This window comes from Physeter macrocephalus, chromosome 14 (assembly GCF_002837175.3).
Source record: "Physeter macrocephalus isolate SW-GA chromosome 14, ASM283717v5, whole genome shotgun sequence".
In the NCBI taxonomy this organism is placed as follows: domain Eukaryota; kingdom Metazoa; phylum Chordata; class Mammalia; order Artiodactyla; family Physeteridae; genus Physeter; species Physeter macrocephalus.
In genome coordinates, this window is record NC_041227.1 from 99,938,652 (window position 1) to 99,952,252 (window position 13,601).

The following is a 13,601-nucleotide window of genomic DNA, read 5'->3' on the forward strand; positions in this document are numbered from 1 at the left end:
AGGATCAGAAAAGTACTCTGGGCAGGGTTGGAAGGAGTTAAGCTCACCCATTCTTCTGAAGTGCAATTTTCTCTAATTTTCTTTCTCTCCTGCCCTATAGTTGTATTATATGTTGGGACTCTTTCCAGTTACTATTAATTTTCAACACACAGCCACCATGAAAGTCTTGCTATAAAATAACTGGCAAAACTAGAAAACTTGGTTGGCTTCTTCTCAAAGGCCTAGTGTAACACCGTGGAGGTGGGGAGGCACGCTCCTTTCGGAGAAGTCAGGAGTTGACCGCCATCACTTTCCGGGCTCGGGCAGGCACAGGAGCCTGTCCTTTGGCACCCTGCCCTTCTTACAGAGCTTCCTTCTTGAAGGCTTCCCCTCAATTCTTCAGGATCCAGCCCCTCAGACTCCTTTGGGGCGGGCAAGCCCAGCGAGGCCGGTTATGTTGTCTCAGAATAGGGGTTAGTTTGCCTGCACTAACTCGGAAACCACGCTGTGTGATCCTGGGCAATTCATGGATGCGATACCCACCTCTTCGGGGCGCTGGGATTGAACACGGTGAGGTGTTCACGCACACCGCCAGCCCCACTCAGTCCTGAACCCTTCCGGGCTCCCTTCCCGCGCAGCGAGCCGGCGGGCCCCCGCGTCTCTCAGGGATGGGAGCGGCGTGTGGGGCCAGTCCCCCATTCCCCCATCTGTCGGGAGTGGGAGGCGCCCAGCCGGCCGGCCGTACACCGCCCCCGGAGAAAGGGCCCGCGGCCGCCCGGGACCCGCCCGCCCTCTAGCCGCTGGGCCCCGAATGGCAGAGCGGCGCTCGGACCATCTGCATCGCCTCACGTCGCCCCGCCCCGCGCCGCTCTCCCATTGGCTGTCGCCGGGCCCTCCCGGCCCGCTCCTCTCCTGGCTGCCACCCGGACCGCGCCGCCGCCGGGAGCGGGGTCGGAGGTGAACGGCCTCGAGTAACCCCGGACGTAGTCACCTCACGGGGCTCGCCGGCTGAGGTGGGAGCGGGGGCGGGGCGGGGCTGGCGCCGTGAAGCCCCGCCCCTCCCCCGTGTGCCGGGCCGGCCTGGTGCTGCGCGCCTGTCAGCCATCGCCGGAGCTGCCGGCGTCTCCTCCCGCCCAGCACCGCCTTCGCTCAGGGGCTCCGGTACCGCCGGACCTCGACGCCGCCGCCGCCACCTTGAGGTGAGGGGAGGGCCGCACCGGAGCCTGCGATCCGGGACCAGGAGAGGCTGGGCCCCGGGGAGGGGCGGTGGCTGCGAGGGGCCGCCTCCCATCTTCCGCCGCACGCGGCCCGGGCTCCATCCCGTCCGGACCCGGTGCTTGGCAGCCCAGCCCTCCCCGCAGCTCTGGGGCCTCGAGTTCCCCTCTGGGGAGGCCTGGAGGGGCCTGGGGTCTCCGGGCGTGGGAACTCAGACCCCGGAACTGGGAGGCGTACAGCCCAGGGCCTCTAGGAAGGGGCTGGTGAGACTGCCTGGAGCGGGTCCCCTCATCCTCCCGCCCCAGCCCCGGCGTGGTCTGATCCCTTCCAGACCCCTGTCTCTAATGGGACCCTGCGCTCGGGAAAGGGAGAGGACCCACGTGGGAGAGGGATGTTGAGGGGTGGGTTCAGTTGCGCTGGAACTCTGCCTCTTTTGCAGAGTGAGGTGTGGGGTGCAGACCCGGGCTTCTGTTGCTGTCGCTGTGTCTTTGTATCGTGGTGGGAGCCAGGGCCGGGCGAGGTGTCCCTTGCCAGTTCCTGCTCCCAGGGTTTTATTATGTTTTCTGTGTGGGACGTAGTAAAGGTACATGCCTGCTCTTAACTCTCTCCCTCACGTTTGCCATACTTATCAAGGGAAGCTATCGGAGATAGGAAGTCGCAAGGTGGTGTGAGGCTAATGATTCCAGAGGAAAATGTGCCTGAAGGTCTTGCCCGGGTCAGCGCCAACATTATTTTCGGATTTGGACGCGGGAAAGTGGCCGCTAGCCGACACTTGGAATCAGCTCTAAATATCAGGGACTCCAAGTAGGCCTTGTGGGTTTTATAGAAACAAATAAGAATAAGCTAAAAACTGCTCAGATTGCCGAAATACTTTAACTTTAGGTGTTTTTGTTTGGGGATTTAAGATTGAAATCTAAAGACCCCAGGAATTCCTGATTCCATTTCTCCTTAAGCAGTGTTTCAGTAATTTCCCAATGTGTGGAACAAACCTAATAGCCTAGTCTTGAGTCTCAGAAGTTGGTCCCCCTTGACTCTCTGTTTGCATTCTTTTTTTTCTCCCAATCCACAGTGCAGATTGAGAAGCATGCTTTGGTTACATGCTTTCTTCTTCCTGGGGGGTGGATGGGGGGTAGGAATTCTCTGCTTTGTCTCTTACTTCTTGGTGGGGATGCCTTGGATGTCTGTGAGGAGAAGGCTTTCTGTGCTGCCTATTTGATAGGCACTTTTAAAAAGGCACTGTGGTCTAATAGAGCAGGATGCCTGCTTACTACAAAGTAGCAACTCTTTTCTCTTGCCTCAGTTTCCTCATTGCCAATAACAGGAGGACTCTTGTGATTCCAAAAAATTAGCAAACATTGTAAAATGGCATATGAAAGATGTCAAAGGCAAAGAATTTATGAAGTCCCCTGTGTTTATGTCTTGTAGAAGTTTTGTTTTGAATTACCAGTGCAGAATAGAAATACATCTAGCATAAGATTTAATTATTTTTAAAGTTTGAAGAAATACTGAGAAATTGTGACATTTGGCTTAATGATCTTATAGTTCAGATGACTAGGTTATGTCAAAGAACTGGCATTGCGAAAGCCAGCCTTAAAACTCTCTCATCAGATCCTTACCTTTTCAAAGTGCTGTGGACATGGTTCAGGTGTAGATCACTACATAACATTCTATTTCCTTTTCAGTCAATGACTAGGAAACTTTTTTTAAAAAATTAATTTATTTATTTTTGGCTGCGTTGGGTCTTCCTTGCTGCGTGTGGTCTTTCTCTAGTTGTGGTGAGCCGGGGCTACACTTCGTTGTGGTGTGAGGGCTTCTCATTGCAGTGGCTTCTCTTGTTGCAGAGCACGGGCTCTAGGCGCGCGGGCTTCAGTAGTTGCGGCACATGGGCTCGGTAGTTGTGGTTCACCGGCTCTAGAGCACAAGCTTGGTAGTTGTGGCGCACGGGCTTAGCTGCTCCGCGGCATGTGGGATCCTCCCGGACCAGGGCTCAAACCCGTGTCTCCTGCATTGGCAGGTGGATTCTTAACCACTGTGCCACCAGGGAAGCTCTAGGAAACTTTTTTACCTGTCACACAGGCTGGTTTAACAGGTCTGGGGCTAGTGGTTTTTTTTCTTAAAAAAAATTTTTTTTTCATAGCTAATATCCTAAAAGTCTTGGTTGAGAAAAGAAGTAAATAAAAATAAAAATTATTGGAATAATACATTGGAATTTAGTATTTCTAGTTGGAGGAGTCTTTTTACAATTCAGAAAAAGGTTTTTTTATCATTATCTAACATGTTCTTAAAGATTAATAATAATAGCAGATACGCATCAAGCGTTTTTCCAAGCCCTTAAAACAATAAGATTGTGAAGAAGTAAATGAACACCAAACACTCACTGGCCCAAAAAAATTTAACTATTGAGGTGAGTAACATTTTTAAAGGAAGCCTTCATTGATCTTCCACTTTAACAGATTATTGCTTAACTCGTTTTTTGTTTGTTTCACTAATTTTAAAATTTAGTGAGTATTCACTACTTTACTTGGATCTAATGGACTGTGTGAGATGATATTAAATAGAGAAAACTATGACAAGTAGTGTCATAAGGCCACTTCACTTACACAAAGAGTATGAATCTGATTGATAGGGCATAGGTTTTTATGAGTTCAACAAGTCAATCTTACTGTGTATGCTCTAATGATACCCAGTTCTCTTACCAATTTGTTATTTACTCACGCTACCATAAAGCCATTTAGCCTCTAGTCTCAGGATGTTTAAGGAAGCAAGTGAAAAGAGACTTCAACAACAAGGGATGTTAATGCCTTACCCAAAGGTTGGTGGTCCCAATTGGTTCGGCCTTGCAATGATGTTATTTGGGACTTGGGCTTATTCCATCCTTTCAGCATGCTGCACTCACCCTCCTTTATATAAGGAACCACAGTAGTGTTTACCATCACATGACATCAAGAATTGAAATTGCATGGCAGAGTGGTCATTTCAGACAGAATAAGCTTGTATGATGATTTTCATTTTTGGAAATGGTAACATGAAGTTTGAAAATTCTGAGTGAATTCATGGAGTTAAGTTTGAAAAGCAGACTCAGTTTTAGAGAATTTTTTTCAGGAAGTATAAGGTTTCATTTATGAATATTTGGCTATCTCCTATGGTAGAAATAGAGAGTACACTCACTAATGGAGTTCCTAAAAATTACCCTCTGTTTTTGTAGACTGCTCAAATCTGTCCTTAAGTCATATAAGTTGGCACACATGTATATGTATGCACTTATACACATACCAAGTTGGGGGGTTAGTATTGATAGGAGCTATTGATACCTATTGATGTTGATACCTATACCAACCTATTGATAGGTTGATAGGAGCTTGATTAGTTTTTAAGTTTACTAAGTGTTATATCAGTAAATTGGCATCAAGACGACAGATAGCTGGGTTGTTTGTGTTTTGTGCTTCAGCATTTAGTAGTATTCCTGGGCCTGACAAGGCAAGCTGTTTAATTTCCCTTTGATTCCATTTTATAAAAATCCAAGTACTGAAGAGAACTTTCAGTTTTTGAATGTACCTTAGGATTTTTCTAGTCCAGCTTTATCCTTAATATGAAAATATTTTATCTGATACTCCTGTTGAAAACTTCCAGCTATTCATTGAGGAGAAGACAGAGTCAGTTACACAGTAACACATATTAATAAATGAGTGAATGACGTGCCAGTTGTCTACTTAAATGCTCAGGCAGATATGAGATAAGGAGTCAGAGTAGCATGAAACTAATGGGTAAAGCTTTTTATTAAACTTATTTAAAATCTTTAGTTATGCTAATACATAAGTAATATGTTCACATAGTTCAAAATTTTAAATGTACAAAAGTGTATACAGTGACAGGCTCTGTCCTAACTTTGTCTTGCAGCCACTCAGTTCCCCTTACTGGAGTCAAGCAGTGTTATTTATTTCTTATTATAATTAAAAAAAAAAAATAAATTTATTTATTTGTTTTTGGCTATGTTGGGCCTTTGTTGCTGCTTGTGGGCTTTCTCTAGTTGTGGCGAGCGGGGGTTACTCTTCGTTGTGGTGTGCCGGCTTCTCATTGTGGTGGCTTCTCTTGTTGTGAAGCATGGGCTGTAGGCGCGCGGGCTTCAGTAGTTGTGGCACGCGGGCTCAGTAGTTGTGGCTCGTGGGCTCTAGGGTGCAGGCTCAGCAGTTGCGGCGCACGGGCTTAGTTGCTCTGTGGCACGTGGGATCTTCCCAGACCAGGGCTCGAACCCGTGTCCCTTGCATCGGCAGGCGGATTCTTAACCACTGAGCCACCAGGGAAGCCCTATTTCTTATTATAATTTCTTAATAGTAATTATCAGACATGTTAATTTAAATTTAAAGTTAATTATTTCTTAATAATTACCAAAGATTTTATTCATATTCAAACAGATGCTCATGTATTCTCTTCCCACTCTGCCAACTTTTTAATACAAATTATACATACTTTACACACCATTCTTCATCTTTGGTTTCTTCACTTAACATTATAGGATGAACTGTTTACATTTTTATTTTCATCAAAGTGATATGTGTACATAGTTTAAAAGTCATATTGGGACTTCCCTGGTGGCGCAGTGGTTAACAGTCTGCCAGCCAATTCAGGGGACATGGGTTCGATCCCTGGGACGGGGAGATCCCACATGCCATGGAGCAACTAAGCCCGTGCGCCACAACTGCTGAGCCTGCGCTCTAGAGCCCGTGAGCCACAGCTACTGAGCCCACGTGCCACAACTACTGAAGCCCTTGCACCTAGAGCCTGTGCTCTGCAACAAGAGAAACCAGCGCAATGAGAAGCCTGCACACCGCAACGAAGAGTAGCCCCCGCTCGCTGCAACTAGAGAAAGCCCGCGGGCAGCAGCGAAGAACCAACACAGCCAAAAATAAATAAATAAATAAATTTATTTTAAAAATAAAAAAATAAAAGTCATATTGTTCCACAAAGTTTGTTACAATAAAACAGCAGTCCTTAGCCCCTTCCCACTTTCATTTATTTTAGCTGATATATTTCTTACACCCCTTTGTCTGTAAATAAAAAACTGGTCTTCCTACATCTTGATTTTTCATTTTTAGGTATTACCTATTGGATTCCCACTGTGGAAGATGAGGATTTGGTTCTCTTTCCTCTCCTTACCCTCACTGTTCACCTTTGCCTTTCCCATCTCCCACCATCAACTACCCAGTCAAGTTATATTGTAACTTTTGTTCTATCAATATTCAGTCTTTACAGTATGATGAATGTGTAACTGCTGTACACGATTTGGTTGCATAAAATCCCATGATTTCTTTCCTGTACAACTCTTTCCTTGGAGTTCATAATGGTCTTGATTTTTTTTTTTTTTGCTTAGTTTTCTCTGTACTGATCTGTCATTTATTCAACCTTACTCTTCATCATTTTCTAAATCTCTGAGAATGTTGAGATGATCAGCTATTCTATTAATTTTTATCTTCTGTAAAATCTCTCTTAGAGTCTTCTGACTGGCTCCAACCTATAAATTGTCTGCCTTCTACTTCCAGTACATAGCTGTTGTCCTGGCTTACTCTTCACTGTCATTCTGGGGGTTCTCTTTATTTCTACTCTGCTATGGAGAAATGATTTCCCATGTTTTCCCCATTATTGGTTTATTCCCTCATTTTGGTGGAGAATATTCTCCAGTGGCATCCTGAGAACGGGTGCATGGGAGGTAAATATTTTTCCACTTACCATTATAGATTCCCCAAATTTAACGTTCATATAATATCTAATATATAGTCATACAATATCTAATATATATATATTTTAAGTTTCTGCACTTGACCCAGTAATGTCCTTTATAACTGTATATTTTTTGTTGTTGTTTGTTTGTTTTTGGCCATGCTGTGCAGCTTGCAGGATCTTAGTTCCCCGATCAGGGATTGAACTCAGCAGTGAAAATGCCGAGTCCTAACCACTGGACTGAGGGAATTCCCTATAACTGTGTATGTTTTAATTAATGATCCAGTCAAGAATCATTTATTACACTTGGTTCTCAAGTGTATTTAGTCTCCTTGATGTATAACAGTCACCCTACTCTTTTTTTGTCTTTCATAGCATTTATCTTTTATTGACATTTTTAAAGAGTCCAAGTTAGTTGTCTTGTAAAAGTTCCTATAACCTGGGTTTGTTTGACAATTTCATCATTATTAGATTGAATTTAACCATCTTTGTCAAAAATACTACATTTGTAGTATCGTACACTTCTAACTGCATCACACCAAGAAGCACCTAATGTCCATTTGTCCTGTTATTGGTGAAGTTTAGTTTGAATACCTAGTTATGATGGTGTCCACCATATTTCTTCATTGTAAAAATCCCTGTTCCCTTTTGTAATTAATATGTAATCTGTGAGGTGACTTTCCAATTTTTTTTGTTGTGGTAAAATATATATAACATAAAATTTACCATCTTCTTTTAAAAAAAATTATTTATTTATTTATTTTTGGCTGAGTTGGGTCTTTGTTGCTGCGTGCGGGCTTTCTATAGTTGTAGCAAGCGGGGGCCACTCTTGCATGCGGTGTGTGGGCTTCTCATTGCAGTGGCTTCTCTTGTTGTGGAGCACGGACTCTAGGCACGCGGCCTTCAGTAGTTGTGGCTCGCGGGCTCTAGGGCGCAGGCTCAGTAGTTGTGGTGCTTGAGCTTAGTTGCTCTGTGGCATGTGGGATCTTCCTGGACCAGGGCTCGAACCCATGTCCCCTGAATTGGCAGGCGGATTCTTAACCACTGCACCACCAGGGAAGCCCGAGGGGGGGCTACTCTTCATTGCTGTGAGCGGGATTCTCATTACGGTGGCTTCTCTTGTTGCGGAGCACAGGCTGTAGGTGCACAGGCTTCAGTAGTTGTGGCACGTGGGCTCAGTAGTTGTGGTGCACGGGCTTAGTTGCTCTGCGGCATGTGGGATCTTCTTGGACCAGGGATCGAACCTGTGTCCCCTGCATTGGCAGGTGGATTCTTAACCACTGTGCCACCAGGGAAGTCCTAAAATTTACCATCTTAATCCATTTAAGAATGTACAGTTTGGTATTAAATACATTCATAATGCTGTGCAACTATCACTCCCATCTATCTCCAGAACTTTTTTCACCTTGTAAAACTGAACCTCTATACCCTTTAAACAATAACTCATTTTCCCCTCCCTCAGCCCCCATCAACCACCATTCTACTTTTGGTCTATGATTTTGACTACTCTAAGTACCTCATATAAGTGGAGTCATACAGTATTTGTCTTTTTGTGACTGACTTATTTCATCCTCAAGGTTTATTCACTTTGTAGCGTATTGCTTTTTAAGGTTGAATAATATTGTATGTATATATCATATGTTGCTTATCCATTCATCCATCAATGCACACTTGGAGTTTTTTCCAAGTTATAGCTACTCTGAATAATGCTGTTATGAATATGGGTGTACACATATCTCTTTGAGATCCTGCATTCAGTTCTTTTGGGTATATACCCAGAGGTGGAATTGCTGGATCATATGACAATTCTATTTTTAATTTTTTGAGGAACCACCATACTGTTTTCCACAGTAGCTGTACCAATTTACATTCCCACCAACAGCACCTGAAGAATTCTAATTTCTCCACATCCTTACCAACACTTGTTTTCTGTGTTTTTGATAGTAGTCATACTAATTACTGTGGAGGGGCTTCTCATTTTAGTTCTGATTTGTATTTCCCTAATGATAAGTAATTTGAGGATATTGATGTTGTGCTTACTGGCCATTCATATATCTTCTTTGGAGAGAAGTCTCTTCAAGTCCTTTGCCCATTTTTGAATTGGGTTTATGTTTTTTAAAAAAATATTTATTTGTTTGTTTGTTTATTTTTGGCTGTGTTGGGTCTTAGTTGAGGCACACGAGATCTTTTTTTTTTTGTTGCGGCATGTGGGCTGTTCACTGTGGTGCGCAAGCTTCTCTCTAGTTTTGGTGCACATGGGCTTGGTAGTTGCGGTGCATGGGCTTAGTTGCCTTGCGGCACGTGGGATCTTAGTTCCCGACCAGAGATCAAACACGTGTCCCCTTCATTGGAAGGTGGAGTCTTAACCACTGGACCACCAGGGAAGTCCCTGAACTGGGTTGTTTTTTGTTTTTGAGTTTTAGGAATTCTCTATATATTCTGGATATTAATCCCTTATCAGATATATGATTTGCAAATATATTCTCCCATTCTTTGGATTGCCTGTTTACCCTGTTGGTAGTCTTTTAATGTGCAAACTTTTTTTAATTTTTAAGAAGTCCAATTTGTCTATTTTTTTTTCCTTTGTTACCTGTGCTTTTGATGGCATAGCCAAGAAATCTTTGCCAAATCCAATGTTGTGAAGCTTTTGTTCTATGTTTTCTTCTGAGCATTTTATTGTTTAAGTCTTATGTTAGGTCTTTGATCCATTTGAGTTAAATTTTGTATATGGTGTTAAGTAAGTATCCAACTTCATTTGTTTGCATGTGGAGATCCAGTTTTCCCAGCACCATTTGTTGAAAAAGGTGTCCTTTCCCCATTAAATGGTCTTGACACCCTTGTCAAATATCATTTGACCAAAAATGCAAGGGTTTATTTCTGGGATCTCTACTGTATTCCACTGGTCTTTATGTCTGTCTTTATGCCAATACCATATGGTTTTGATTATGGTAGCTTTGTAGCAGGTCTTGAAATCAGAAGCATGAGTCCTCCATTTTGTTCTTTTTCAAGATGTTTTTTGGCTATTCAGGATCCCTTGAGATTCCATATGAATTTTAGGATAGGTTTTTCCTATTTCTGCAAAAAATGTCCTTGAGATTTTGATAGGAATTGCGTTGAATTTGTAGTAGGTCACTTTGGGCAGTATTGATATTTTCACAATATTCAGTCTTCCAATCCATGAACATGGCATGTGTTTCCATTTATTTATGTCTTTAATTTCTGTCAGCAGTGTTTTATAGTTTTCATTGTACAAGTCTTTCACCTCCTTGGTTAAGTTAATTCCTATGTATTTTATTCTTTTTGATGCCATTGTAAATGGAATTGTTTTTGTAATTTCTTTTTCAGATCGTTCATTGTTAGTGTATAAAAATGCAACTGAGTTTTGTGTGTTGACTTTGTATCCTGCCACTTTGCTGAATTCATTTATTAGCTCTAACAGTTTATGTTTTTATTTTTGTGTTTTGGTGTGTGTAGAAACTTTAGAGATTTTTACACTTAATATCATATCACCTGCAGAGATAATTGTATTTCTTCCTTTTCCATTTGGATGTTTTTTACCTTTTTTTTCTTACCTAATTGCTCTGGCTAGAACTTCTATTTTGAATAGAAATTGTAAAAATGGACATCCTTTCTGTATTTCTGATCTTAGAGAAAAGCTTTTAGTTTCTCATCATTGAGTATCATGTTTGCTGTGGGGTTTTTGTATATGACTTTTTTTTTTTGCGGTACGCAGACCTCTCACTGTTGTGGCCTCTCCCGTTGCGGAGCACAGGCTCCGGACGCACAGGCCCAGCGGCCACAGCTCACAGGCCCAGCCGCTCTGCGGCATGCGGGATCCTCCTGGACCAGGACATGAACCCATGTCCCCTGCATCAGCAGGTGGACTCCCAACCACTGTGCCACCAGGGAAGCCCTATGACCTTTTTAAAAAATTTTTATTTATTTATTTTTGGCTGCGCGGGGTCTTTGTTGCTGCTCGCGGGCTTTCTCTAGTTGCGGTGAGCAGGGACTACTCATCGTGGCGGTGCGTGGGCTTCTCATTGAGGTGGCTTCTCTTGTTGTGGAGCACGGGCTCTAGGCATGCGGACTTCCGTAGTTGTGGCTTGTGGGCTCTAGAGCGCAGCCTCATAGTTCTGGCGCACGGGCTTAGTTGGTCCATGGCATGTGGGATTTTCCTGGACCGGGGCTCGAACCTGTGTCCCCTGCATTGGCAGGTGTATTTTTTTTTTTTTTTTTTTTTTTTTTTTAGCGGTACGTGGGCCTCTCACTGTTGTGGCCTCTCCCACTGCGGAGCGCAGGCTCCGGACGCGCAGGCTCAGCAGCCATGGCCCACGGGCCCAGCCGCTCTGTGGCATGTGGGATCTTCCCGGACTGGGGCACGAACCCGTGTCCCCTGCCTCGGCAGGCAGACTCTCAACCACTGCGCCACCAGGGAAGCCCGGCAGGCATATTCTTAACCACTGCGCCAGTAGGGAAGCCCTTGTTGAGTGTTTTTATCATGAAAGTGTGTTGAATTTTACCAAATGCTTTTTCTGTATTAATTGAGATGATCATGTGGGTGTTTCTTCCCTTCATTCTGATAATGTGGTATATTACATTGATTTATGTATGTTAAATCATCTTTGCATTCTAGGAATCCAGTGGAATCCTTGCATCCCAGTTGTTGATGGTGTATAAGCCTTTTAATATGCTGCTGAATTCTGTTTGCTAGTTTTTTGTTGAGGATGTTAATAAGGAATATTAGTCTTTAGCTTTCTTTTCTTATAATGTCTTTGTCTTTGGTATCAGAATAACTGTGGCCTCATAGAATGAGTTAGGAAGTGTTCTCTTCAGTTTTTTGGAAAAGTTTGAGAAGAATTGATACTAGTTCTTCTTTAATTGTTTGGTAGAATTCACCAGGGAAGCCATCAGATCCAGGGCTTTTCTTTATTGGGAGATTTTTGATTACTGTTGTCCTTACCAGTTATAGGTCTATTCAGATTTTCTATTTCTCTGTGATTTAGTTTTGGTATGTCTTTGTTTCTAGGACTTTATCCATTTCATCTAGGTTATCCAGTTTGTTGGCATACAGTTCATAGTACTCTCTTAAAATCCTTTTCCTTTCTGTAGAATAAGTAGTGATGTGCCCACTTTCATTTCTGATTTTAGTAATTTGAGTCTTCTATCTTTTTTTCATAGTCTGTCTAGTAAAGGATGTCAATTTTGTTGATCATTTCAAAGAAACAATTTTTGGTTTCATTGATGTTTTTCTATTTTCTATTCCATTTCTCTCTGCTCTAGTCTTTATTGTTTCCTTCCTTCTGGTAGCTTTGGGTTTAGTTTGCTCTTCTTTTTCTTGTTCCTTTCTTGTTTTAAAGTTATGTTGTTTTGAAATCTTTCTTTCTTTCTTTTTTCTTTTTTTTGGCCATGCCATGTGGCTTGCAGAATCTTAGTTCCCTGACTAGGGATTGAACCCAGGCCATGGAAGTGAAAGTGCTGAGTCCTAACCATTGGGCTGCCAGGGAGCTCCCTCTTGTTTTTTATGTTTTTTTTTTTTTTTTTGCGGAACGCGGGCCTCTCACTGTTGTGCCCTTTCCCGTTGTGGAGCGCAGGCTCAGCGGCCATGGCTCACAGGCCCAGCCACTCCGCGGCATGTGGGATCTTCCTGGACCAGGGCACGAACCCGTGTCTCCTGCATCGGCAGGCGGACTCTCAACCACTGCGCCACCAGGGGAGCCCCCTCTTGTTTTTAATGGAAATGTTTATAACTGTTATGTTCCCCCTTATTTCTGCTTTCACTGCATCCCCTGAGTTTTGGTGTGGTTTGTTTTCATTTGTCATTAAGTATTTTCTAATTTTCCTTGTGATTTCTTCTTTGATCCATTGGTTGTTTAAAAGTGTGTTGTTTAATTTCCACAGTTTCTTCCAGTTTTCCTTCAGTTGTTGATTTTTAATTTCATCCTGTTGCAGACAGAGAAGGTACTTTGTATGACATCTATCCTTTTTTATTTTTTTAAGTTTTTTTATTTTTGGCTGTGTTGGGTCTTCGTTGTTGTGTGCGGGCTTTTTCTAGTTGCAGTGAGTGGGGGCTACTCTTCGTTGCAGTTTGCAGGCTTCTCATTGCGGTGGCTTCTCTTGTTGCAGAGCATGGGCTCTAGGTGCACAGGTTTCAGTAGTTGTGGCTTAGGGGCTCTAGAGCGCAGGCTCAGTAGTTGTGATGCGTGGGATTAGTTGCTCTGCGGCATGTGGGATCTTCCTGGACCAGGGCTCGAACCCGTGTCCCCTGCATTGGCAGGAGGATTCCTAACCACTGTGCCACCAGGGAAGCCCACATCTATCTTTTTAAACCTACTGAGACTTAATTTGTGGCCTAATGTATGCTGTCTTGGAAAATATCCCATGTGCACTTGTGAAGAATGTGTATGATATTGTTGTTGGGTGGAGTGTTCTGTGTATGTCTGCTAGATCTAGTTGCTCTATTGTGTTGTTTAAATCCTTTATTTCCTTGATTATCTCTGTCTGATTGTTCTATCCATTATTATGAGTGGGTTATTGAAGTTTCCAACTATTATTGTGGAACTGTCTATTTCTCCCTTCAATTCTGTCAGCTTTTGCTTCATATTTTTTTTTTTTTTTTTTTTTGTGGTATGCGGGCCTCCCTCTGTTGTGGCCTCTCCCGTTGCGGAGCACAGGCTCCGGACGCGCAGGCTCAG

The 13,601-nt window shown here is 43.4% G+C and overlaps 1 protein-coding gene across 5 annotated transcripts in view; it reads left to right on the top strand.

Moving 5' to 3' along the window:
- The first annotated feature begins 1,052 nt into the window (after positions 1 to 1,052).
- The window catches only part of ACACA (acetyl-CoA carboxylase alpha), a 243,169-nt gene continuing 230,620 nt past the window's right edge, over positions 1,053 to 13,601 (top strand). The window contains exon 1 of one of the 5 annotated variants that reach the window (XM_055090971.1): positions 1,053 to 1,178. Coding sequence is in view for 2 of the 5 variants with exons in the window: in XM_055090973.1 (XP_054946948.1) it covers positions 1,887 to 1,909 (23 nt within the window). In the remaining 3 variants the exon portion in view is untranslated. Of the gene's footprint in view, positions 1,179 to 1,727; positions 1,910 to 3,576; positions 3,599 to 13,601 lie in introns of those variants that run through there. The other 4 variants (XM_055090969.1, XM_055090973.1, XM_055090970.1 and 1 more) reach the window with 4 other exon arrangements.